Here is a 24570-nt window from a genome sequence, read left to right on the forward strand (position 1 = left end):
CGTTTGCGGCCCGCCCACACCTCGCACTGCCGCTCGCTCTCCGCCCTGGTCATGGTGCTGAGCCGGCTGCTCTGCCGCCGGAGTCTTACCGCGGTAGGAGCCACCTGCGCCCGCCGCGGCCTGGGTAGGTCGGCCGAGTCCGGCCCGGCTGGGGCAAGGCTGACAGCGGGAGGGGACTGGGGACGGGGACAGTCTGGTCCGAGGTTCCTGGTGGGTGTCAAAGCCGGGCAACGGCAGTTAGGCCAGCTGTGCTCCCGGAGGCGTCCCAGAGGCTCCAGCGGCCCGCAGCCGGGCGTTGGGCGCGGACGCAGTCTGTGGGCCCGCGCTGGTGCGGCGGCAGGGAGTCACCGGGCCGCCGCGGTTGACGCTGTTTTTGTTTTTTTAATCGACATAGGATTTTAATTCTCGTTGACTGAGCCAGGCAGGCCGGTTGGGGTCGAGAAAGGCTGCGCAGCAGTTGGGGCAGATTTTGAGAGGGCTGAAGACAGAGATTGGGGTAACTGGTCAGCTGAGGTTGCTGAAGGATTTGTGCTAGGTAAGGAGACATGTGTTCCCCGGCGCTCGGACCGGCCTCCCTGAGGTCAGCCCCACAGACCTCATATTCCTCGATAATGGGCGGTGCGGGGTTTCCATATTTCCACCCCCCCACCCCCACCCCCACCCCACAATTCCCTTTTTTCTAATGTCCTGGGATGATGTGCCTGCCTGGAGCCCCAGGAAATGCTGTGTATGTATGTTCTCCCCAAAGTAAATCACATCTTTTCATCTGAGCTTTGGCTGTCAAGAAGAACCAGAGGCACGTATTCTAAAGTGATGACAAAGGGGAGAACGAACTCTGGAGCAATGCTTGGGTCCCAGCAAGACAGGGTCCTGTGAGCTGTAGGAGCCTGGCCCTCCATGGTTGTTTCCATCAGTGCCTCTAAAATGAGAGGCAATGGGCACTCTGGGCTCCAAGAGCCTGCTCTTCCATCTATCAGATTAGATTCTGCCCACTTGTTTTGTTGGAATATTTTGGCCTTTATTTTGAAATCTCCTTTTCTTTATTTCCTGATCTCTTATCTGGCTGATTAGCAATAGGTGCAGTAGGTTAACCACAGTCTCTGGGACCTGGTTAGCAGTTAACTAAATGGTGGGGGGGCACTAGGTAGGCAGATGGAACAAGCAGCAAAGCCATCCTTGGCCATTTTCAAATCCCACTGAAAGCAGTCAAGGTTCTGGAGTGGATAATGTATCGTCATTACTAAGGAAAGAGCCTGTTTTTTTCCATTTAGGAAACTAACTCATCAGAGTGTCAGGACTGAATTTTTGTGTCAGGAGTCAGGCAGATAGTGTAAGTGGGACTGTAGGGAATTGCCAGGAGTGTGGCTGCCTCAAAAGACCCCAGATATTTGATGCCATGCAGAAGGACTGGCCCCATTCAAAAGAAGTCAAACAAAATATATATCAGGACTTGGCCCATACCACAGGCAACAGGTTCATGCCCTCTGGTTACACAAAAGATCACAGCTGGGAGTATTTCGCAGGCTGTGGTGGGCTAGGTGATATAATTTTTGGAAAAGGAATAAGGTTTCTGGTGGTGATTGCACCAGATGAATTCTTTCCTTAGAGATAATGACATCTTGTCAGGTTCCCAAGCATCAGTTGTAAATAATGTTTTCTTCACCTGGACAGTGTGGATAATGTATGGGAAATACAAAAACGGGGCCTCCAAGCATGTGTGTACAACCTGTTGACATGGACATTGGGCTGGGGAAGGCAGGAGAGGGGTGGGAGTGGGAAGGAGGGGATCAATGGGGGAAAAAGGGGGACATCGGTAATACTTTCAACAATAAAAAAAAATTCTTGTTTTAGGATAAGGAATTTGAGGGACTCAAGGATTAAGTAGCTTGACTTAGTTACTGTATGGATCTGGAATTTAAATCTAAGCAGACTGGTTCCAGAGTCCATGGTCTTAACTATTACTTTGTACCGTATGTATGTATGTACATATAAAAACAGCCTGGCCTGTTTGGCTCAATGGTTAGAGAGTCGGCCCACAGACCAGAGAGTCCTGGGTTCGGTTCCCGCTAAGGGCGTGTACCTCGGTTGCAGTTTGTCCCTGGCCCTGGTTGGGGTCGGGTGGGTGGCGACCACTCGATGTGTCTCTCTCACGTCGATATTCTCTCTCTCTCTTCCTGCCACTCTATCTAAAGATAAATGCAAAAATGTCCTCGGGTGAAGATAAAAATAAATAAATAAATAATGTTGCCTCTCAGTTTGTGTGCATCCATTATTAAATATTCACAAGAGTAATAGCAACAAAAAAAAAAAAATGGGGCCTCCTTTAGAGGAGGAGGATGGAGTTTTGATTTTATCTTTCTACTCTCCTCCCACCCCACCCCCAACCCCAATACATACACTGCTCTCTATAGTATAGCCCTCAGGCTCAGATAGCACTATGGCTTAGGGGAGATGGAACATCACAAATGTGATCATGTAAACATGTTTGTTCTGCTGTGCATGAGGAGAAGGGCCTGGAAAATACCCAGCTGGTTGTCAAAGTAGAGGGGGGATTGGATATCTGTGTGTGATCATTAGAGCTGCAGTTCAGGCAGTTTCCCTGGCCATGGCAGATAAAGTTGAATCTGCTTTCGATGGCCTCTGGAGACTTGGCCAATCCATCTGTCAGTCAGTTGGTGCTCCCTGCTTTCTGGATCCTTCTGGGAGAGGCCCCATCCCAGCACTTACCGAGAATTTTATGGCTGCTTTCTGTCACCTGTTGTGCAGTTTTAATCCCTTTTAAGCTAAGACTTAAAGTATTATTGGAGCCTCCATGAATTTTTAGATTAAATAATAGGAGTTTCATTGTTGAAAATATTCAGGCACCTGTCTGCTGCCTGGAAGATGCTTTTGCCCTTCAGTCACTCCTGGCCACCTTGGCAGAGTCTTTTGACTCAGTTGCACACCCAAACCTAGAACAGTTGTAGCCAACTCTCCATTTCTTAGGCCCTGGTGGTTTTTGTACGTTATCCAAGTTTCTAGTTCCTGCCATTCGAAGGTGAATATTGTTTTATTTTTTGGCTGGAGGCCAGAGAAGGGCTGTGAGTAACGGCAGGTGACTCAGGCTGTATTAGCTGGAGAGGCAGCAGTGTACTGTGAGTAGGAAACAGCGCAGTTTAGCACCTTCACTCTGGGTTCTTTTCATGGTCTTCTCTGTGTCAGGTGTGAACAACCCGAACTTACAATAGTCATGTCTATCCTTTTAGAACTCTTGAAAAAGAAAATAAGGATCATAAACCTGAAAGAGTTGACTTCCATGAATATGAACATGAATTGTTTTCTATATTTTTTTAATGATGTGGTTAAATGAGGATATTCTCTTCTCTATCAAAGGAACTTAGAAAACCCTGCACAGTGAGCCTCACACTTGGATGTTCACGGCATGTTGTTCTGGGATGTCACATCCCCAGGATGCCCCTATTGCTGCTTGATCGAGGGCTTGTTTTTTGTTTTTGTTTTTAAATTTTTTTCCCTTTATTGATATTAGAGAGAGAAGAAGTGACAGGGAAAGAGAGAGAAACATCGATAAGAGAGAACACCAACTGGCTGCCTCCTGCATGCCCCCTGCTGGGGATCAGGCCCACAACCAGGGCATGTGCCCTGACCAGGAATCGAACCGGAAACCTCTTGGTGCATGGGTCGATGCTCAACCACTGAGCCACACTGGCCAGACTGAGGGCTGGTTTTGAAGTCTATGCCTGATGTGGCTTCACATGGACACTGACCAAAACTGCACTCTGTCTTCAGGTCCAGCCCTGCTGGGAATCCTCCTCTATCACACGGATTTGAGGAAGAGCTTAACTGTGGAACAGGGCGTCATGAAGGTTGAATTACTGCCTGCCCTGACGGATAACTACATGTACCTGATCATCGATGATGACACCAAGGAGGCCGCCATTGTGGACCCAGTACAGCCCCAGAAGGTGGGAGGTGTGTCCCCAGCACCAGTTCTTCATCCTCTGATGGGTTTGATAATTGCAGTGTTCTTGTAACTTGGCTAAAGCTAACTGGAAATTAATCTATTCAGTTTTTTACAAACAATTTAACTAGTGCCCAGCCACTATTATCAGGGCAAAGGACCAATGAAAGGGGTAGGAGTGACCAGAGGCTTTGGTGTTGAAAGATAAGGGCTTATGTCTGTAAAGTCCCTGGTCAGAGAAGCAGGAGCTGTCTACTTTTTTTTTTAATATGTTTTTATTGATTTTTTAGAGAAAGAAAGGGAGAGAGAAATAGAAACATCCATGTGAGAGAGAAACATCAATCTGCTGCCTCTTGCACACCCCCTACTGGGGATCAAGCCTGCAACCTGGGCATGTGCCCTGACTGGGAATCAAACCAGGACCTCTCAGTCCATGGGATGATGCTCAATCCACTGAGCCACACTGGCTAGGTGGCACTGTCTATTCTTACTTGAGGCTTTGTGCCCTTGGCCAGAGGGACTTGGAGAGGTCATGGGGGTAGGGGGGTACTGAGCTGCCAAGTGGATCAAGGGAGAAAAAGGCCACATTCACCCTGCTCTGCTGAAGTTAGGCCAAGTTGGGCAGGGTCAGGACAGGGCTCAGCAATTTCTGGCACATCCTCGGTTCTGCTGGGCACCCCCACCTTGTGGGCTGGTGAGCCAGCACTAGGAGTGTGACAGTAGCCTCTGTCCTGCCTCACATTTGGTTACAGGTTGTAGAAATGGCAAAAAAGCATGGCGTGAAGCTGACTACTCTGCTCACCACCCACCATCATTGGTAAGTGCTCCACTCCAGAAACTGAGCTCCTCCTTCCAGGCCAGCAGAGCTGATTGGGCCTGATGGTTCTGTGCCAGGCACACCCTGAGGGTGGGGCTGGGTGAGGCTCCCAAAGTTGGCAGCCTGGGTCACTTCTGCCCCCACAGCCGTGCAACTGAGGGTCTACCTTCAGTGGGATTCTGAGAAGGCTTTGGGTGTCAGCTTCCGTGCTGCTGCCCGATTCCCTTGGTCTTCCAGGCCATAGCCCCTTGGCCCTGTGACAGGGTCTGGTAACTTGGGGGCTCTGTGGGGAGATGCGTATGCTGTGGATTCTTCTGCCGCCAGAGGACCTCTAGCAGTGTCTTTGAAAGCACTTGGGCTTTGTGATGGGATGTTGGCCTCAATGTAGGGAATAAACTAGACTAGACATTAGTGTTTTTAAAAATCAGCAGCCAGCCCTGAGGTTTGGCTCAGCGGTTAGAGCGTCGGTCCGCAGACCAGAGAGACCCAGGTTCGGTTCCCATTAAAGGCACGTACTTCAGTTGCAGTTTGTCCCCGGCCCTGGTTGGGTCATATGGGTGGCAACCACTCAATGTGTCCCTTCACATCGATGTTTCTCTCTCTCTCCCTCCTGCTCTATCTGAAGATAAATGCAAAAGTGTTCTCTGGTGAGGATAAAACTAAATAAACAAACAAATACATTAATAAAGAAATAAAAATAAAAATCAGCAGCCATATTTGGAGAGGTTGTGTGTGTGTGTGTGTGTGTGTGTGTGTGTGTTTAATATTTAAAGGCTAAATGATGAAAAAGTACCTATGTTTGGGTTTAGGATTAGAGTTGTAGGTCCAAGGCCCTTCATTTGGATTTTTGAAACTTTTGAGGCTCTTTAGAGCTAAAAAAAATATGTTTATTTGGCTCTGATTTTTTTTTTAATTAAAAAAAATTTTTTAATCCTCACCCGAGGATATTTTTCTGTTTATCTTCAGGGAGAGACAAGGAGAGAGACACACACTGCTGTGAGAGGGACACATCAACTGGTTGCCTCCTGCATGACCCCAACCAGGACCGGGGACAAACCACAACCGAGGTACGTGCCCTTGGCTGGAATCAAACCTGGGACTCATTGGTCCATGGGCCGATGCTCTACCCTGAGCTAAACAGGCCAGGGCTGGCTCTGATTTTTAAAAATAACTGCTAGAGGGCAACTAATGCCTTCCAATGAACCTGTCCTTGTAGCGTTACTATAATTTAGCCTTCAGGAGCTCCGCTTCACCAGCCTCTTTCTCCCAGTAATAAAACGAGGCCTTTCACTGGGAGTGTCATATGGATATGGTTTGGCCAAAATTTGTTAAATGGTAGAAATGTCTGGGTTGATGTAACTAAGTCGCTGGGACATCAGGTGCTTATTACTGATGGGACAAGGTTCACAGCCCCATCCTTGGCCTGAGCTACTGATCGCAGCCACTCTTTTGGGAAATCCACCCATGCTGTGCTTTGGGGCTCTTGGGCTTCTATGTGGCTGTAGGAAGCCCCCCTTTTTCCCAGCTTTGCACAGTTTGCTTTTCTCTTCCACAGTAAGTAATCCCCACATCAGATGTTGCTTTTCTGGAGGGTTTTCTCAGCACCTTATGTTTATGCTAGAATATAAACTCTAAACCAGGCCCTAAACTGAACTTTAGGGTGTGGCCTGTGCCCCTCTCCCATTTATCAGTGGTGGTAGTATGCAGGCTGAGCGGCTGGCCCTGTCCAGTGTGTAACAGCCCTCCTTTTATCTCTAGCCCTGCTGTTTCTGGGCCCATCAGAAGAGTCCATGGGTGGATGTGTAGTAGTGAGGAGCAGGTGTTCTTTTGTGACCAGAAAGCCCTGGCCTTGTCCTGGAACGGTTGATCTCCAGGTGTCAGCACACTCCCTGCACTGCCCTGTCTTCAGCCCAGCTGGGCTGATGCTGGTGTAACTGACACACTTACTGAAGTTCAACTGAGACAGAAACAGAAATGCCTGGCATGGGAATGGGGTGCCTGAGGACGTTATTTTGAGTGGAGCCAAATGACAGATAAGAAGCCAGTTTCCTGTGTTAGAAGATGTGTTTCTAATTCTGAGAAACATAACTAGGCAAATAAAAATTCTGTTTGGTCAGGGTTGACAAGCAAGCAAACCTCCATTATAACAGCTGTAGCCCTAGGTCTTTTCAACTTCCAGGGACCATGCTGGCGGGAATGAGAAGCTTGTCAAGTTGGAGCCAGGATTGAAGGTGTATGGGGGTGATGACCGGATCGGGGCCCTGACTCACAAGGTTACACACCTGTCTACACTGGAGGTGAGGAGTGGACCACAAAGGAAAGCGACGTCAGGCCCTAGAATATATTGTGGTGTGGGGGCACGGTGGAAACACTGCCTCATCCACCTGCCTGTCCCCTCTGTTACTCCAGGGACCTAGAGGGGCACATAAGGGCTTGAGCTCTGGAAACAGCCTGACCTGTGGATGGTTGGAGGGCCTCTTGGAACTGCCTGGGTCTGGACAGTCCCCTCTGTCAAGACCATCATAAGCAAATCAGCCTGCAAATGATGACTAGATATAAGAAGAACTATAGGGTACAACTTAGAGCTAATTGGGGAAATTTAAATACAGACTCTACGTGGGATCACATTCTCACGCTGATGCTAAATTTCTTGGATGTGATGATAGTGGGGTTATGCAGGAGGATGTTCTTTCTGTAGTGGATGCAGCTAAAGTATTTAGGGGTAATTTGTCAGGATGTGTGTGACTTGATATGCGTGTGTGTGTGGAGAGCGCACATGCCGCAGATGTGGGAACCATCAGCATTTGGTAACTCAGGTAAAGGTCATATGAATGTTCATCTTTATTTGAATTTTTTTTTTTTTTAATCCTCACCCGAGGACATTTTTCCATTTTTTATTCAGATAGAGCTGGAAGGAGAGAGAGGAAGAGAGAGAAACATCGATGTGAAGGGGACACATCGAGTGGCCACCACCCACACGTCCCAACCAGGGCTGGGGACAAACTGCAGCCAAGGTACATGCCCTTAGCGGGAACCGAACCCGGGTCTCTGTGGACCGCAGGCTGACACTCTAACCGCTGAGCCAAACTGGCCAGGGCATGAATTTTTTTTTTAAATCCTCACCCAAGGATATTTTTCCATTTATCTTCAGATAGAGTGGGAGGGAAAAAGGGAGGAAGGAAGAGAGAGAGACACACACACACACACACATCGACACATCGATTGGTTGCCTCCCACGTGTGGAGACCAAACCACAACTGAGGTACGTGCCCTTGACCAGAATCGAACCTGTGACTCTTTGGTCTGCAGGCCAGTGCTCTAACCACTGAACAAAACCAGCCAGGGCTCAGCATTTTATTTCATTTTATTTATTTTTTTCAGATAATGGTATTTTTATTTTTATTTATTTATTTATTTTAAATCTTTATTGTTGAATGTATTACAGATGTTCCTCATTTTTCCCCCAATGACCCCCTCCTCCCCACTTTTACCCCCTTCCCGCCTTTTCCCACACTTGTCTGTGTCCATTGGTTATGCATATAAGTTCTTTGGTTTGTTTCTTCCCACCCTCCAACCCCTTTCCCTTTGAGGTTTGTCAGTCTAGCAATGAATTTGTACTTCTTAATCCCTTCACCTTTTTCACCCATTCTCCCAACCCCCTCCCATCTGGCAACCAACAACATGTTCTCTGTATCTATGAGAATGTTTCTGTTCTGCCTGTTCATTTTGTTTGTAGATTCCATTGTTGATAGATATGTATTCATTGCCTTTTTGTTTGTTCATATATTTTATCTTTTTCTTCAAAAGACCCTTCATATAATAATAGTTTGGTGGTGATGAACTCCTTTAACTTTTTCTTGTCTGGGAAACTCTTTATATGGCCATTGATTCTAAGTGACAGCTTTGCAGGATAGAGTAATCTTGGTTGTAGGTTCTTGCTTTTCATCACTCTGAATATTTCTTGCCACTCCCTTCTGGCCTGCAAAGTTTCTTTTGAGAAATCAGCTGACAGCTTTATGGGAACTCCCTTGTAGGTAACTAACTGCTTTTCTCTTGCTGCTTTTAAGATTCTCTCTTTGTCTTGAACCTTTTGCATTTTGATGATGGCGTGTCTTGGTGTGGGCCTCTTGGGGTTCATCTTGTTTGGGACTCTCTGTGCTTCCTGGACTTGTATGTCTGTTTCCTTCACCAAGTTAGGAAAGTTTTCTGCCATTATTGTTTCAAACAGGTTTTTGATTTCTTGTTCTCGCTCTTCTCCTTCTGGCACCCCCAAGATGCGAATGTTGGCACGCTTGAAGTTGTCCCGGAGGCTCCTTACACTATCCTCATTTTTTTGGATTCTTTTTTCTTTTTGCTGTTTCTGATTGGGTGTTTTTTGCTTCCTTATATTCCAAATCAATGGATTTACGTACTCTACTATTGAATCTGTGTGAATTATTCTTTATTTCAGTTAATGCCTCCTTCATTTCTGACTGTGCATCCATCATTTCTGACTGGTCCTTTTTTATGCTCTTGAGACCCTCACTGAGTTCATTGAGCATCCTTATAAGCAGTATTTTGAACTCAGCATCTGTTAGGTTGCTTATCTCCATGTCGCTTAGTTCTTTTCTTGGGGTTTTGTTCTGTTCTTTCATTTGGGACCTGTTTCTTTGTCTCCTCATTTTGGCTGCCTCCCTGTGTTTGTTTCTGTGTATTACTTAACGAGCGGTATGGGGCGATCTGAGACCAGATGCTGCTTGTTTGAATGAATTTAGGAAAGCCCGAAGCAGGATCCCAGACAGGCCAATCCTATGGTTAAGCAACTGGCAACAGCTTGGGTGGGTCTGAAAGTTGGGTGGGGCGGGGCAGGGCCTCAGGGAGTCACCAGGGCGGGGCTACCAGTGTGAGCCAGGTTGCTGGAGTCCCAGATATGGCAACTGTCTGCTGCCCCAGGGAAGGGCTCACCAAAGGAACAAAGGCCTCTGACAGCACATTTGTCCCGGAGAAAGCCCCCTCTCCAGCCCTCGCTCCAGTGCCAAACAGCTCAGTTCGTCCCTGTATGTCTCTGGTGCCCGTTGAGCTGCCTCCCCTCCAAGCTTAGAGGGAGAGAGTCCGATAAGTTCGTGCGCGGGCCCTTTAAGAAGCTGCCTGGGGCTCCAGCCGCCTCAGCCTCCCTGAGCCTCAGTTCCCGCTGGTTTTTCCAGCCAGAATTATGGGGATTCTCTTCCTGGCACTGGGACCCTGAGTGGGGCATCTGGTATGGGACGGGGACCCCTCAGTCCTCAGTCCTTCCCAGCCGAGGTGTCCTCCTGATTTTTATCCGCCACACGTGGGTGTGGGACCAGCCCCTCCTACCAGTCTGGATGTGGCTGCTGCTTTAATTCCATAGTTGTAGGCCTTCCATTGAGCTTGATTTCAGGCAGTTTTGAATGATGGTTCTGTAGTTGTAACTTTGATGTGGTGGTGGAAGGACGCGATACCGCGTTTACCTACCCGCCATCTTGACCGGAAGTCCCTATTTTTATTTCTTTTTTATTAATTTTTTGTTACATATGTTTCTCCTTTTCCCCCCCTAGATCCCCTCCTCCCCATCCTGTCCCTCCCACCCCCCTATCATTGTTGTCTGTGTCTGTTGGTTATGCATACATGCATATCAGTATCCTACTTTTGAAGGAGAAAACAAAATAAGGCCCTTTAGTTTTGCCTCTCAGCAAATACCAGGTTCTTGGGTGGTCCCTGCCCCTGGAGCCACACTCGAGAACTGAGTCTCATGCTCATCAGCAAGACCCACATCTTGCTGTGTGGTGGGTGTGGGGTCTCAGGCAAGACCTGTGGGACCAGGAGTCCATGTGCTTGTGAGCCCGAGGAGCACATGCCAACATGTGCTTTGTTTCAGGTGGGGTCTCTGAATGTCAAGTGCCTGTCGACACCGTGTCACACTTCTGGACACATCTGCTACTTTGTGAGCAAGCCTGGCAGTTCTGAGCCCCCTGCGGTGTTTACAGGTGAGGTCTCAGGTGTGTGTGCTGGTGGCTGGTGTTCTTTGCAAAGACCCTCTTGGCTTAGGGGTGGAGAAGAAGAGCATTTCTTGCCTGAAACTACACAGGGCTGAGTGAGGAGGACCACAGCCCTCAGGGCAGAGCCTGGGGCTCATCTTCAAACACACTGGGGCACGGGCAGGCGGAGTGGATATGCAAGGAGTGGCGCCTCCTGGTGGGGCTGGTCTTGTGCTTCCCTCTGACCACTGTCTGGTGCCCTGGACCAGCCTTTCCTTGAGAGACTCTACCTGGTGGAGTCTGATCCACCACTTCCTCCAGCAGCTGCCAGGTGGGCAAGGCAGTGAGCCTCAGACCCAACTCATGTGGGCCTTAACTGATGCCCTTCTGAGTGCTCACACTGCCCATCCCTCTGTGGGCTGGAGCAGAGTTGGGTTTGGCAAAGCCAGTAGCCAACCCCTGGTCAGGGTCTCCTACACAAAGCAGCCCTGAGAGTGGACTACAAGCTCGGATGGTGGTGGACAAGTTCAGGAAGTGGCTACACTCTGTGGTGGCCGTGACCCTGAGTGAGGTTTCTGGAGCACGGCCCAGCACTGGACTGTGTGAGCAGCACTCAGTCAGGCAAGCAGACCCATGAAGCAGAACGGCCCTGTGACAGCCCGGCGGTCAGGGTGGCATGCGCCATTGGCCACGGCCGAGGGGAATGGTTGAGAGTGCCCATGAAGAGCAGGCTTGTTGTTCCCGAGGAGCCCTACTGCCACCCGACTTTGTAGTGAGTGTAGCAGTTTTTATATCTTCCAGAAATTTAAGTTACAATCATGATATTGTAACTGCAGTGAGTTTGTTTAAAAACATGATGGCTGAATGCAGTGTGGGCTCCTGGATGGCTCCTGCCATGGAAGAAGGGTGTTGATGGGAAATGTACACTGAGTCTGGGGTGGAGTGTTTAGTTAATAGCAATGTAGGGATGCAGGCTTGTAGTTTTGACAAATACACCAGGTGACATAGGACACAGAAGGAAAGGAAATGCCAACCGAGTGGGGGATGTGTAAGGGGCCCCTGGAAAGAGGATCTCTGTATACAAATCCAAAATTATTCCCAGGTATAAGTTTTTCAAAAACATGTACAGCTGTTGTCAGTGTCTTCACTGCAGTGATGGAGGTGTGGGGCTGGGAGTCAAGTTTCAGGTCCCTGGGCACATGGTGGCAGCCCCTGGCCTCACGATGGGCTGAATCTGACTGTGGCGTGGACACTGTGCCATGTACACTGCCCTGAAGTGGTTTCGCCTGTGTGTGTATGGTGGGAGCAGAGTGTCCCCCGCTGAGTGCTGTAGGCCTGAACTGAGAGGAGCGTGCCCGAGGCCTGGCCTGGCAAACCCTCAGTACGTCAGACTCCTGTTTCTACTGGACATCGGTCTGCCCATCTGTCAGGGTTGTGAGGGCCTGGGGAGTGGGTGGGCCCTTGGGGACTGTGCTGTTGGAAGCTGAGCCCCACTTTGGAAGGTGTGGAGGGCTGACTGCTGCAAGCACAGGCCTGAACTGCGTCGTGCACGTGTTATTACTGTAGTCTGTGTGACAGCTCTGTCCTTTTGGTGACTTTAATAATAAAAATGAAAAATTGTGCAGTGTCCTCAATGGGAAAGCTAAGGTGTCTGTATAAGGACTAATGGTGTGGGATATAGGATGGTCCAGCAGGGCCCCAGCTGGCCTGTGTGTGCAGCCGAGGAATCTGCAGCATCCAAAGGTGGGATTATTGGTGGCCCCAGGCCTCGAGCCTAGGTCTGAGTGACCCAGGGCCACACTCCCTTTCCCTAAACCTAGGATGTAAGTGGAGGAGGTGACAGCCCATAGAAGGGTGTGGCTTTGGCCCTGGGATGTGGTGGGCGGGACTGGCCACTAACAGGCCAGGGAAGTGGCTTGGCAGGTGCTGATGGAAGAGGAATGTTGCTCGACGTCATGGGGTCACAGGCCCTCCTCACCACAGGGGCCTGGAGAACAAATGTCTGTGAGTTTCCACTTGGCATGGAGCCAGTTCTCAGGGAGGAGACTCGGAGGGAGGCAGTAGTGCATAGAGACCTGGTGGGCGTCAGGACTGGGGCTAAAGGGTGGAGTCAGCAAGGGGTGATCTGCAGGCAGCAGGTCTGAATCTTGAGGATACTTGTGGGCTATGGTCCCTTGTGAGGGCCTCTCAGAGGGCCCAGGTGGGGCCAATGAGATCATGGAGGGTGTTATAGGACAGTCCTGGCTGCCTGAGATAAGGGGAGATGCAGGGAGGCCAGACCTGGGAGCGGGGTTACTGGGTGGGTGGGGACAAGGACTGGGTAGGTGGGTCTCGGCACTACAGCTGATAGGACCGGGCAGTGAAGGAAGGAGTCAGCATGACCCTAAGGTTTGGGTTTGAGCAGCTATTTGGGAGCTGGTGGTATCAGTGAGAAAGACGAGTGAAAAGTTTTGGGGTGGGTGGAAACCAAGAGCTGTGGGTTGTCTTTGGGCCCTGTTGGATATCTAGGTGGACGAGATGTCTGAGGCTGGGCCCCAGTCAGCCCAGGGGACAAAGTGGAGCCTCGGCCCATGGATAGCAGGTGGTCAGCATTGTCCGGTAGTGGATCATCAGCCTCTTGACGTGGTGTGTCCTACTGGCAGCCTTACTGCTCCATGGCTGTCCTCTTTCAGGTGACACCTTGTTTGTGGCTGGCTGCGGGAAGTTCTATGAAGGGACCGCGGACGAGATGTATAAAGCCCTGATCGAGGTCCTGGGCCGGCTCCCTCCAGACACAGTAGGCGGAGCCCCTGTCAAGTTCCCTGGCTGGGGGTGTGAGGACATGACCTGCTCTCTCACTCTGTTCTCTTACTTTCTGTCCCATGCCAAACCCCTCCCACCCCCTGTGGCTACCCTCTCTGTGGGAAAGAGTGGTAGGGCGGGGCATTTTTCTCTAGAACTGTGGGTTTTCTCTTAATATACTTTTTTTAGAGAGGAAGGTAGAGGGAGAGAGAGATAAAAACATCCATGAGCGAGAACATTGATTGACCGCCTCCTGCATGTCCCTCATTGGGGATCAGGCCCACAACCTGGGCATGTGCCCTGACTGGGAATCGAACCTGCGACCTCTTGGTGCAAGCTTGAGGGGGGATTAATGAGTCTCTTCAGAGCTGATGGGTTTGGCTTTTTCCTCAGAGAGTATACTGTGGCCATGAATATACCATCAACAACCTCAAGTTTGCTCGCCACGTGGAGCCCAGCAACACCGCCATTCAGGAGAAACTGGCCTGGGCCAAGGTGAGTGGGATAGGCTGTGGGCACGTCCTGTGAGGGGCCTGGGTGCTGGAACTCAAGGGATCATCTCCAGAGTGGGCAGCAAGTGCTCCTCAGGGCCACGAACAAGCCAGGGTTTTAACCCACCCAACTGTGTGCAGGAACCAGGTGGCTTGTCAGATCCTGTCTGACTCAGTGGGTCTGGGCCGGGTCTGGGAGGCTGCATTTCCAGCAAGTGTCCCAGTGGGCCAGATTGCCAGATCCCTGCCCACTTCCCATGGCCTGGGCAGCAGGTGGGACTGTGTGACAGCAGTTTCGCTCTGGAGATTGTTTGTCTGAAAGGCATTTATTTCAACAATAGCCTCAAACTTGCTCCTTGGCTCAGCCCAGGGTTTGGTTTATTGTCCTGGAAGCATCTTCAGGGCAGGGGGGCGGGGGCGGGGTTGGAAACACAGCTACAGTCGCCCTGTGTAGGCAGAGAGGTTCTCCTGGACTCCAGGAGTCTGTCTTCCCACAGAGTAAACCTACCTCACACAGTTTTTTGTGGGTTTTTTTTGTATATGCCCCTAGCGGGAACCGAACCTGGGACTCTTTGGTCCATAGGCCGACATTCCAGCCGCTGAGCCAAACCCGCCAGGGCTCACACAGTTTTTGTTTGTTTGTTTGTTTTTATCCTCACCCGAGGACATTTTTCCATTTTTTTGGTTCAGATAGAGTGGGAGGGAGAGAGAGAGAAACATCGACGTGAAAGGGACACATCGAGTGGCTGCCACCCACATGACCAACCAGGGCCAGGGACAAACTGCAACCGAGGTACATGCCCCCAGTGGAAACCGAACCCGGGTCTCTCTGGACCGCAGGCTGACGCTCTAACCGCTGAGCCAAACCGGCCAGGGCTGTTTGTTTTTTAATATATCACCTGGTTTTGTTGAGCATCTTTATCAGTTTGGGGGGGGGGGGTTATAATACGTGTAAAAATTCAAATACTACCTTAATCAGCTGGTAAATATCATTTTTTTACTCTGCACATTTATGAATACTTAATATATATTCCATACACACTGCTTTGTGCCTTTCTTTTCACTTAATACTGGGTCTCAGTGCTCTTTCCATAGCAATGAGTACATATTGAACTAATTCTTTTCATGGTTACCAGCTTGTTTTTTCAATCCTTACCCGAAGATATTTTTTCATTTATTTTCAGAGTGGGAGCGAGAGAAAGAAAGAGAGAAAGATTGATGCTAAAGAGACACATTGATTGATTGCCTCCCGATGACCCTGACCAGGGTTGGTGTCGAACTGAAACTGAGTTACGTGCCCTTGACCGGAGTCAAGCCCTTGCCTCATTGGTCCGCGGGCCAATGCTCTAACCACTTAGCAAACCAGCCAGAGCAGTTATTAGCTTTTTTTTTTTACCATCCTCACCGGAGGACATTTTTCCATTCTTTGTTCAGATAGAGCAGGAGGGAGAGAGAGGAAGAGAGAGAGAGAAACAACGTGAAAGGGACACATCGAGTGGTCGCCACCTGCATGCCCCAGCCAGGGCCGGGAACAAACTGCAACCAAGGTACATGCCCTTAGGGGGAACCGTACCCGGGTCTCTCCAGACCACAGGCCAATGCTCTAAGCACTGAGCCAAACCAGCTAGGGCAATTACTAGCTTTTTTAAAATTACATTTTAGTAAACATAACTTACATACAATGAAAAGTACCCAAATGAGCATTTTACCTTTGGATAAATTTTGACCATGTATGCACCTGTGTAACCCCCAACACAATCACAATACACAACATTTACATGATCCCTAAAGGTTCCCTTGCTTCTTCCTATTCAGTACGCCCAACTACTGATCTGCTTTGTGCCACTATGGATTACTCTTTCCTAGACTTTCATATAACGTAACTGTGATGTGTCTGGCTCTTTTCCTCAGCATAATGGTTTTGAGATTCATTCATGTTTTATTTCTGAGTAATATCTTGTGTGGATATACTACAGTTTTACCCACTCGTCTGTGGATGGACACGTGGGTTATTTCCAGTTTTTCATTATTATAAATAAAGTGCTATGAACATTTGTGTGCAAGTCTTTGTGTGGATGCATGTTTTCACTGCTTGTGGGAACATACCCAGGAGTAAAATTGCTGGGTTGTATGGTAAGTGTATTTCACTTTTAAGAAACTACCTAACTGTTTTCCAGTTGGTTTTACCGTTTTGCATTCCCACTAACAATGCATATAAATTCCAGTTGCTCCATATGCTCACCAACACTTGGTATTGTTAATCTTTAAATTTTAGCCATTTTAATAGATGTATTGTGGTATCTCCTTGTGGTTGAAAATTTACATTTCTCTGATGGCTAATGAAATTGAGTGTCTTTTCATGTGCTTATTGGTCTTTTATGTCTTTTTTGTGTGAAGTGTATGTTCAAATCTTTTATCCATTTAAAAAATTGAGGTGTCTTCTTACTGAGTTGTAAGAATTTCTTATATACTCTGGAAACAAATCTTTGTCAGATATAGAGCTCAGATTTTTTCCCCAGTTTGTGGCTTGGCTTTCCCATTTTCTTAACAGTATCTTTCAAAGAATAAAAGTTTCCCCGTTTGGCCCTTGCCAGTTTTGCTCAGTGGTTAGTGTGTCAGCCCATAGACCAAAGGGTCTCAGGTTCGATTCTGGTCAAGGGCACATACCTGGGTTTCAAGTTTGATCCCTGGCCCTAGTCAGGGTTGTGCAGGAGGCAACTGAAAAAGCAACCAATCCATGTGTCTCTCGCATCGATGTTTCTCTCCCTCCCTCCCTCCCTCCCACTCTCTCTAAAACTCAATGGAAAAATATCCTTGGGTGAGGATCAACAACAACAACAAAAAAAGTTTACACATTTGGTGAAGCTCAGTTTATTAATTTTTTTATCCTTTTTGTGTCCTATCTAAAAATTTTTTTTTTAATTTTAAAATATATTTTATTTTTGTGTACAATTCTCTACAGTATTTATGGGAATAACATTTACCTACCAATAACTCTACATAAGTCCTCTCCTTCCGTGAACAACAAAATGTCAGCACTGACGTATAATTATCTTTTTTCAATTTTTCTGAAAGGTGATTATTTTTTTCTTTGTCTTCAGGAAACGGAACTGATTTTCTCATAAGAAAGCTCATTTCAGTATCATAAAACATGAATTGTTTGAAAATACTTTTTTCAGGTTTATATTGACTATCACCTACTATTATCAATATTATTTGCATATTGTGTATTTTGGGTTTGGAATAATGAATAAATAAGTAGTTCAGAATTTTGTAGGCTGTTTTGAATATTTCTACTTTTTTTTTTTTTTTGGTTACTAAAAAATCTTTGTATACCTCTACATCACAAAGACTTTCTCTCATGCTTCTCCTAGAAGTTCTATAGTCTTAGCTTTTGTGTTCATATAAATTTATCTTTACGTCAGTGATCCATTTCGAGTTAATGTTTGTTTATGGTGTAAGGTAAGGGTGGAAATGCATTTTTTTTTTGCATGTTGACATTTAGTTGCTCAGCACCATTTGTTGCAAAGACTGTCCTTTCCTCAGTGGATTACCTTGGCATCTTTGCTGAATAAAATGGACTCTGTGGGGATCTACTTCTGGACTCTGTTCTGTTCCTTTGATCTGTATGGCTTCTCCTGGTATCAATAACACTGTCTTGATTACTACAGATTATGGTAAGTCTGGGAATCAGATAATATAAGTCCTCTAACTTTATTCTTTTTTAAAACAGGTTTTGGCTCTTCTAAGCCTTTTGCATTTTTGTGTAAAATTTAGGATCATCTTGTAATTACTACCAAAAAGTCAGCTTGGCTTTTGATTGGGACTGTGTTCTAACAAAAGATTCGGAAAGAATTGATATCTTAATAATACTGAGTCTTTCCATGAACATGATACAGCTTTTCATTTATTGAGGTTCTTTAGTTTTTCTCAGCAATATTTTATAATCTTGCACATGTTGTTTAATGTATCCCTAAGTATTTTATGTTTTTGGATTTTATTGTTAATGATTATTTGTTGATAGTCTTTAGAAATTCAATTGATTTTTGTATTTGGACCTTATATCCTTGAGACTTTGCTAAATTCACTTATTCCAGCATCTTTTCTGTAGACAGTCATGTCATCAACTAATAGAGACAGTTTTATTTCTTCCTTCCCAATCTATGTGCCTATTATTATTATCATCATCATTGCTGTATTGCACAAATGGTGAGAGTGGACATATTTGGTTTGTTTCTAGTCTTAAGGACAAAGCATTTAGTATTTCACCATTAAGTATGAAATTAGCTATGGGTTTTTTTTTATAAATCCTCTTTATCAGGCTGATGAAGTTTTCTGAGAGTTTCTACCATGAGTTGGTGTTGAAGTTTGTCACATGTTTTTTCATCATTTATTATATAATTTTTTTTTTTTTTTTACTCTGTTAATATGGTGGAGTACATATATTGGTTTCAAATGTAAAACCAATCTTGCTTTCTGGATAAACCTTATTCATAGTCTGTTATTCTTTTCATGTTACTAAAACCTGTTTTTTCTGTCTGTGTTCATAAGAGATATCAGTCTGTAGTTTTATTTTCTTGCATTGTCTTTTTCTGGTCTTAATATCAGGATAATGCTGGCCTCATAAAATGAGAGAGTGTTTCCTCCTCCTAGCTTCTGGGTTTTCTGTGATTATTATTATTTTTTTTTTCTTTAATGTTTGTTAGAACTCACCAGTGAAGCCATGTGGATATTGAATTCTTGTGGAGATTTTTTGTTATGAATTAATTTCTTTGTGTAGTGTTATTAGATTTTTATATCTTTTTGAGTTAGTTTTGTTAGCAACTTGTATCTTTCAAGGAATTTGTCAATTTCAACAAGGTTTTCAAACTTATTGACAGAGTTTTTACAGTTTGTTCCCTTTTTAGTATTAACTTTATTGAGGTTTAGTTAACATGTAATAAACTGCATCAGTTTAAAGTGAAGAACTGAGTGAATTTTGACTGATGTATATACCAGTGAAACATCTGCCACTACAGTTAAGACACAGACAGAGCATCTTCATAACCCACAAGCCTCCCTCATGCCTCGTTCACTGCGCTGGCTGCAGAGAACGGCCACTAGAGCTTAGTTTGCATGTTCTAGTATTTTATACAAATGGAATTTTACAATATGTACTGTTTTCTTTTTTTTCTTCCACTCTGCAGAATGATTTTGAGATTCATTCATGTTGCTGCATGTATCTCTAGTTCATTCCTTTTTATTTGCTAAATAGTATTCCATTGTTTGGATAGCCCACATTTTGTTTATCCATTCATCTCTCAGTAGACATTTGTGTTGTTTCTAGTAACTGGCTGTTGTAAATAAAGCTGCTGTGAACATTTGTGTACAAATCTTTGTGTGACATATGTCTTAACTTCTCTTGAGTAAATACCTAGGAGTAGAATGGTTGGGTTATATTAGGTATACATTTGACAAACTAAAGAAATTGCCAAACTATTTTCCTAAGTGTTTGTACAGTTGTTCCACATCCTCACTAACACTTGGTATTGTCAGTCTTTTTAAATTTTAATAATTTTAATGAGTATGTAGTGGTGTTTCACAGTGGTTTTAAGTTTAATTTACCTAGTGTCCAGTAATGTCGAGCATCATTTTATACACTTACTGGCCATTCTGTGAAGTGTTTGTTCAACTCCTTTTGCCATTTAAAACATTGGAGTATCTTCTTCTTCTTGAATATAAGAGGATTTTTTAAAAGTATGTTCTGGATACAAGTTCTTTGTCAGATACATGTATAGTGAATAGCTTCTCTCATTCTGTTGCCTTCTATTTTCTCAACAATGTCTTTTGAAGAGCATTTTACATGATGAGATTCAGTATATTAATTTTCTTTTATGGTTCATACTTTGTCTCCTAAGAAATCTTTGCTTTTCCCAAGGTCAAAAATTTTCTCCTATGTTTTCTTTTGGAAGTTTTAAAATTTTAGCTTTTATTTTTAGATCAGTATGACCTAACCAATAATTGTTGGCTCTGTGATACCCCTTTTTTCATTTCCAGTGTTGGTAATTTGTGTTCTTTTTCTTCATCCTTCTCATCAATTTTGTTGATTTTTAAGAATTGCTTTTGCCTTAATTTTTCTTGTTTGTTTTTCCATTGCACTGACTCTTATCTTTTAAACTCCTTCCATCTACTTGCTATGGATTTACTTTGCTCTTCTTTTATAAGTTCTTAATATGGAGCCCAAGTTCATTGTTTAGACCTTTCTTTTTTTCTAATGTAAGCCCTTAAAGCTAAAAACTTCTTCCAGGAACTGCTTTACAGCATCCCACAAATTTTCAAATGTTGTAGTTTCATTGTCTTCAATTTCAAATATTTTAAAAATATCCCTTTTGATTTCGTGACACATGGATCATGTTGAATTGTGTTAAACTTTTTTTGCCTTTTAAATATTTTATTATGAGAATTTCCACATATATAGAAATGTTGAAGGAATTTCATAGTGAACATTCATATGTCTAACATCTCTCTACTACCGACATTTTACTTATTTTATCACTGTCTATCCATTCTTATTATTTCAAATATACTAATGTGTGAACGTCACTTCCATATCATTTTACCAGTCCCAGTAGAGAGACATTCAGGGTTTCCAACCTTCTTGCTCTTATGGACTGTGCTGCAATGTTTACATTTCTTCATCCTTCCTGCTTCTGTAGGAACATCACTGCACACCAACACTCACTTTAATAGATCATCTAAAAGGTTAGGACAGTTTATACTCCCCCAACTATACACGTAAGAACCTGTTTTTAAGTTATCCTTAGAAGAGTTAACTTGCTTTCTTCCCTCATTGGAGATAAGATTTCTTAGGAGAAGTTAATACTGGAGAAGCACAGGGGATATTACAAAACATTCTAAGCTTGTTCCAACCAGAAGGGAAAGAACAGAGATTAGCAGTAAACCTTCATCTTGACTTCCTGCTAGATCTCTGATGGCATCCCCCCCTTCCCCCCGTGGTTGAAGGATTTCTTCTTGATGCAGTGATCACAGTGTGGGGGTGGTAAGATCCAGACCCTCAGGTCTGCTGAGGGCCCCCGATGGTCAGAAAGCCTGGGCTTGGGTATCAGCCTCTATTGTCTAAGCTCCTCCAGGTGTGATCCTCCAGGTTAATTGGGCAAAAGGGCAGGGTTGCTGGGAGGGTGGAGACCCTAGTTGTTAATTCCGACCTTCCCATAGAGTTTTTATAGAAGCTAACAGCTGGCCAAATGACTCAGTTTTTGTCTTCTGTCTGCCTTTGTCAGTGTTGATCAGGGGCAAGACCATCCTGATTAGAGGTATCAAGGTTCCTGCTGGGCTCTTCCTAGGTGCTTCTCCCTTGGAAGCCCATGTAGGGGAAGCCCTGCCTGAATACCCCGCAGTGAGGACTCCCCACCCGGCAGAGGAAGGGGCCGTCTTCCCAGGGGAGGGACCCTGGGTACTCATCTTGCTGTTCTTCCCAGCAAGGAGCTGTGCTCAGCCCATGCATTGTCTTGGGGTGGGGCAGTGGTGTTTTCTTGTTTTCTGCATTTTTGCTGGTTATTACTTCTGTACTGTGAAACATAAACTTCATATTAATGAAAAGAAGGCTCTGTGTTCCCTTAAACCTCCAAGACAGCAAAGGAAGGAGGACAGGTTGTTGGTGGCAGCTGAAACATATCTCTTCTCCACAAGCAAGAAGGGGCCTGACTTAACACTGACCTGACTGCTCACTTTGCCTTCTCAGTCAGGTTGGGTTAAGATGTTTTAAGATCATTAGAAGGGCCCTGGCCGGTTTGGCTCAGTGGTTAGAGCGTCGGCCTGCGGTCCAGAGAGACCCGGGTTCGGTTCCCGCTAAGGGCATGTACTTCGGTTGCAGTTTGTCCCTGGCCCTGGTTGGTCGTGTGGGTGGCAGCCACTCGATGTGTCCCTTCATGTCGATGTTTCTCTCTCTCCCTTCCTCTTTCTCCCTCCCATTCTATCTCTACAAAAAAAATGGAAAAATATCCTCGGGTGAGGATAAAAAAACAACAACAATAAGATCATTAGAAGGGCCCGGCTAGTGTGGCTCAGTACATTGAGTGTCGTCCCACTCACCAAGAGATCATAGGTTTGATTCCTGGTCAGGGCACATGCCCAGGTTACAGGCTCGATCCCCAGTAGGGTGCGTACAGGAGGCAGCCGATTGAGGTTTCTATGTCCCTTTCCCTTCCCCTCTCTAAAAAAATCAATTCTAAAAAACAAATAAATGCCCTGGCCAGTTTGGCTCAGTGGTTAGAGCGTCAGCCCATGGACCAGTGAGTTGCAGATTTGTTTCTGGTCAAGGGCATGCACCTCAGTTGTGATTCATCCCCGGCCCTGGTTGGGGTCATACAGGAGGCAGCCATTCGATGTGTCCCTTTCATGTTGATGTTTCTGTGTCTATCTCCCTCCGTCCCTCCCTCCCACTCTATTTGAACAAAAATGGAAAAATGTCCTCAGATGAGATAAAAATACACACACACACTTTTTTAAAAAGATCATTAGGACCCTGGCTGGTTTGACTCAGTGGTTAGAGTGTCGGCCCACGAACCAATGGGGCATGTCCCTCGATTCCGGTCCGGGGCATGTACCTTGGTTGTGGTTCGTCACCGGCCCTGGTTGGGTTAAGCAGGAGGCAACCAGTCGATGTGGCTCAGTCACGTCGATGTTTCTCTCTGTCTCTCCCTCCCTCCCTCTTTCCCACTCTTTCTAATGATAAATAGAAAAATATCCTTGGGTGAAGAATAAAAGAAAATAATAATTAGAAGATATTTTGAAATGAAGATATTTAGAAGTTTCTGTGGTAAACCGATGTGTTTTTTTTGCAGGAGAAGTACAATATTGGGGAGCCCACAGTGCCGTCCACCCTTGCAGAGGAGTTCACCTATAACCCGTTCATGAGAGTGAGGTGAGGGTGCAGGCAGGTGGGCACAGGCAGGGGCTCACACTGTGCTTGGGCATCTTGACCTCTGCTTCATTCAAGCACTATGTCCACTTACTGATCCTCCTTCTGAAGATCCCGTATGGTGGAGGAGACTGCCCTCCAATCTTGATTAAGTATAACCACAAATCAGACACATTTTCTTAAAGGTGAGCGGGGAGCACCTTCCCTGGTGCCCTGGCAAAGGCATGGGGTCCTTTCTGACCCGAGTCAGGATTTGTAGGCGGGCAGGGTGCATTCTCAGGGGGCCTATGGTGCTGGGCAGTGCCAGGTGCCAGCTTGGGTTTGATGTCCCTGCTGTCTGAGTCACCAGCGAGACTGGGCATGTACCAGGGACCAGCATGCCATCCACAGTTAGGAACACCCAAGTTGGCCATGGGCTGTTCCTTGGTGTCTGGGAGGGGCGGTGGGCAGGGCTTTCAGCCTGCATCCTGGCTCTGGGCTTCTGCAGGGAGAAGACGGTGCAGCAGCATGCGGGCGAGACGGACCCCGTCACCACCATGAGGGCCATCCGCAAAGAGAAGGACAATTTCAAGGTGCCCCGGGACTGAGGCGGCCATGGGGCCTGGGGCCTGGGGTGCCCATGGCTGCTGACTTCAAACGCATTCTGCTATTCAGATGTTTTAGGTGAACTTTCTGCTGGGAATGTTAAGAAATTGAGTCTTGGTTTAATTTTAAATTAATTTCAAAGCCCTTTGCTTGTGTTATCAAATGTTTTAATGCATATTTATAAGAGAAGAATTTAGAAAGTATTTATTCCTGGAAGTTCTGCTTGCAGACTGTGTGTCCTCTGGCTTTTTTGTGGGGCCCCTGCATGACTCCCCAAGAGCTGTTCCTCTGTCCCCTGCCAAGGCCAGCAGCCCCACGCTCACCAGAACAGGCCCTAGAAGGGGGCGCTCTCCTCTCCTGGCGCTGCAGGAAGGGACCTGCTGCTGCGCTCATTGCTTCTTTCCCTCCCTCCCCCAGCTTCTAGAGGAAGTCATTCTCTCCAGGATCATGTGTCAGCATCTTCACAAAGTCACTTCCATGTTGATGCAGTCAGGCCTTGAGCACCTACCTGGGCTGGGTCATTGATGCAGTGAGGCCAGAGGCTGGGGCCAGGCCTGCAGGCTCAGGCTGGGGACCCCTGCCACGTGGTACCCTTGGAGGTCCAAGCTTCACACGCCCCCTCCCTGCAAAGGCTGTCCTGGGTGTTCCCAGGGACCAGTGTGAGCAAGAAGCTAACAGGAAGGACACAAGGATACCATCCCGTTGGAGAGTCACCAGGCACCCATGCTGTGAAACATGATTGTTGGCGCCTTGCAGCTCTGCCCAAGGTCTGATCCACTCAGGCCCAAGTGGGGAGAGGTTTCCACATCCTTCCTCCCCGCAGTAGTGTGGAGAGGCCCGAGGCTGAGCTCTCTATGAGGGTGTCCCTGCTGTGCAGCTGTACCTTCTGCTTTCACTTGAGAAGACAAGCTGCGGCCGTCCCGGGGAGCCACCGTGCCAAGCGTGGCTCCTTAGCAGCAGTGTCAGGCTAGTAGCCCTGGCACACTGCGTAGGCTCTGCATGTGCTGAGTCCCATCCCAGGCAGAGAGGGTGGCTGTCTGAGC

General features: G+C 46.5%; 1 protein-coding gene across 8 annotated transcripts; it reads left to right on the top strand.

The window, feature by feature from the left end:
• Positions 1–9: 9 nt before the first annotated feature.
• HAGH (hydroxyacylglutathione hydrolase) lies at positions 10–23755 on the top strand. 8 transcript variants are annotated; one of them, XM_036278575.1, is made up of 10 exons: positions 10–124; positions 395–535; positions 3787–3969; positions 4711–4775; positions 6938–7072; positions 10651–10759; positions 13393–13526; positions 13925–14026; positions 22866–22945; positions 23430–23755. In XM_036278575.1, exons 3-10 carry the CDS (start codon positions 3858–3860, stop codon positions 23527–23529), a joined length of 837 nt encoding a protein of 278 aa, XP_036134468.1. In that variant the 5' UTR covers positions 10–124; positions 395–535; positions 3787–3857; the 3' UTR covers positions 23530–23755. The 8 variants fall into 8 exon arrangements, with proteins under 8 accessions (XP_036134468.1, XP_036134472.1, XP_036134463.1 ...); XM_036278579.1 differs by lacking the exon at positions 395–535 and having other exon boundaries at positions 3787–3962; positions 6955–7072; positions 13423–13526; XM_036278570.1 differs by lacking the exon at positions 395–535 and having other exon boundaries at positions 16–124.
• Positions 23756–24570: the final 815 nt, after the last annotated feature.

The sequence above is a fragment of the Molossus molossus genome, unplaced genomic scaffold, assembly GCF_014108415.1.
Source record: "Molossus molossus isolate mMolMol1 unplaced genomic scaffold, mMolMol1.p scaffold_m16_p_3, whole genome shotgun sequence".
NCBI lineage: Eukaryota > Metazoa > Chordata > Mammalia > Chiroptera > Molossidae > Molossus > Molossus molossus.

Excerpts from the sequence above, each read along its gene's own strand:
- HAGH (XM_036278570.1), top strand. The coding sequence starts at position 52 with ATGGTGCTGAGCCGGCTGCTCTGCCGCCGGAGTCTTACCGCGGTAGGA. Across the intron at positions 3,970-4,710 it reads ACAGCCCCAGAAGGTGGGAG|GTTGTAGAAATGGCAAAAAA; the intron begins GTGTGTCCCCAG and ends ATTTGGTTACAG. Across the intron at positions 7,073-10,650 it reads CACACCTGTCTACACTGGAG|GTGGGGTCTCTGAATGTCAA; the intron begins GTGAGGAGTGGA and ends GCTTTGTTTCAG.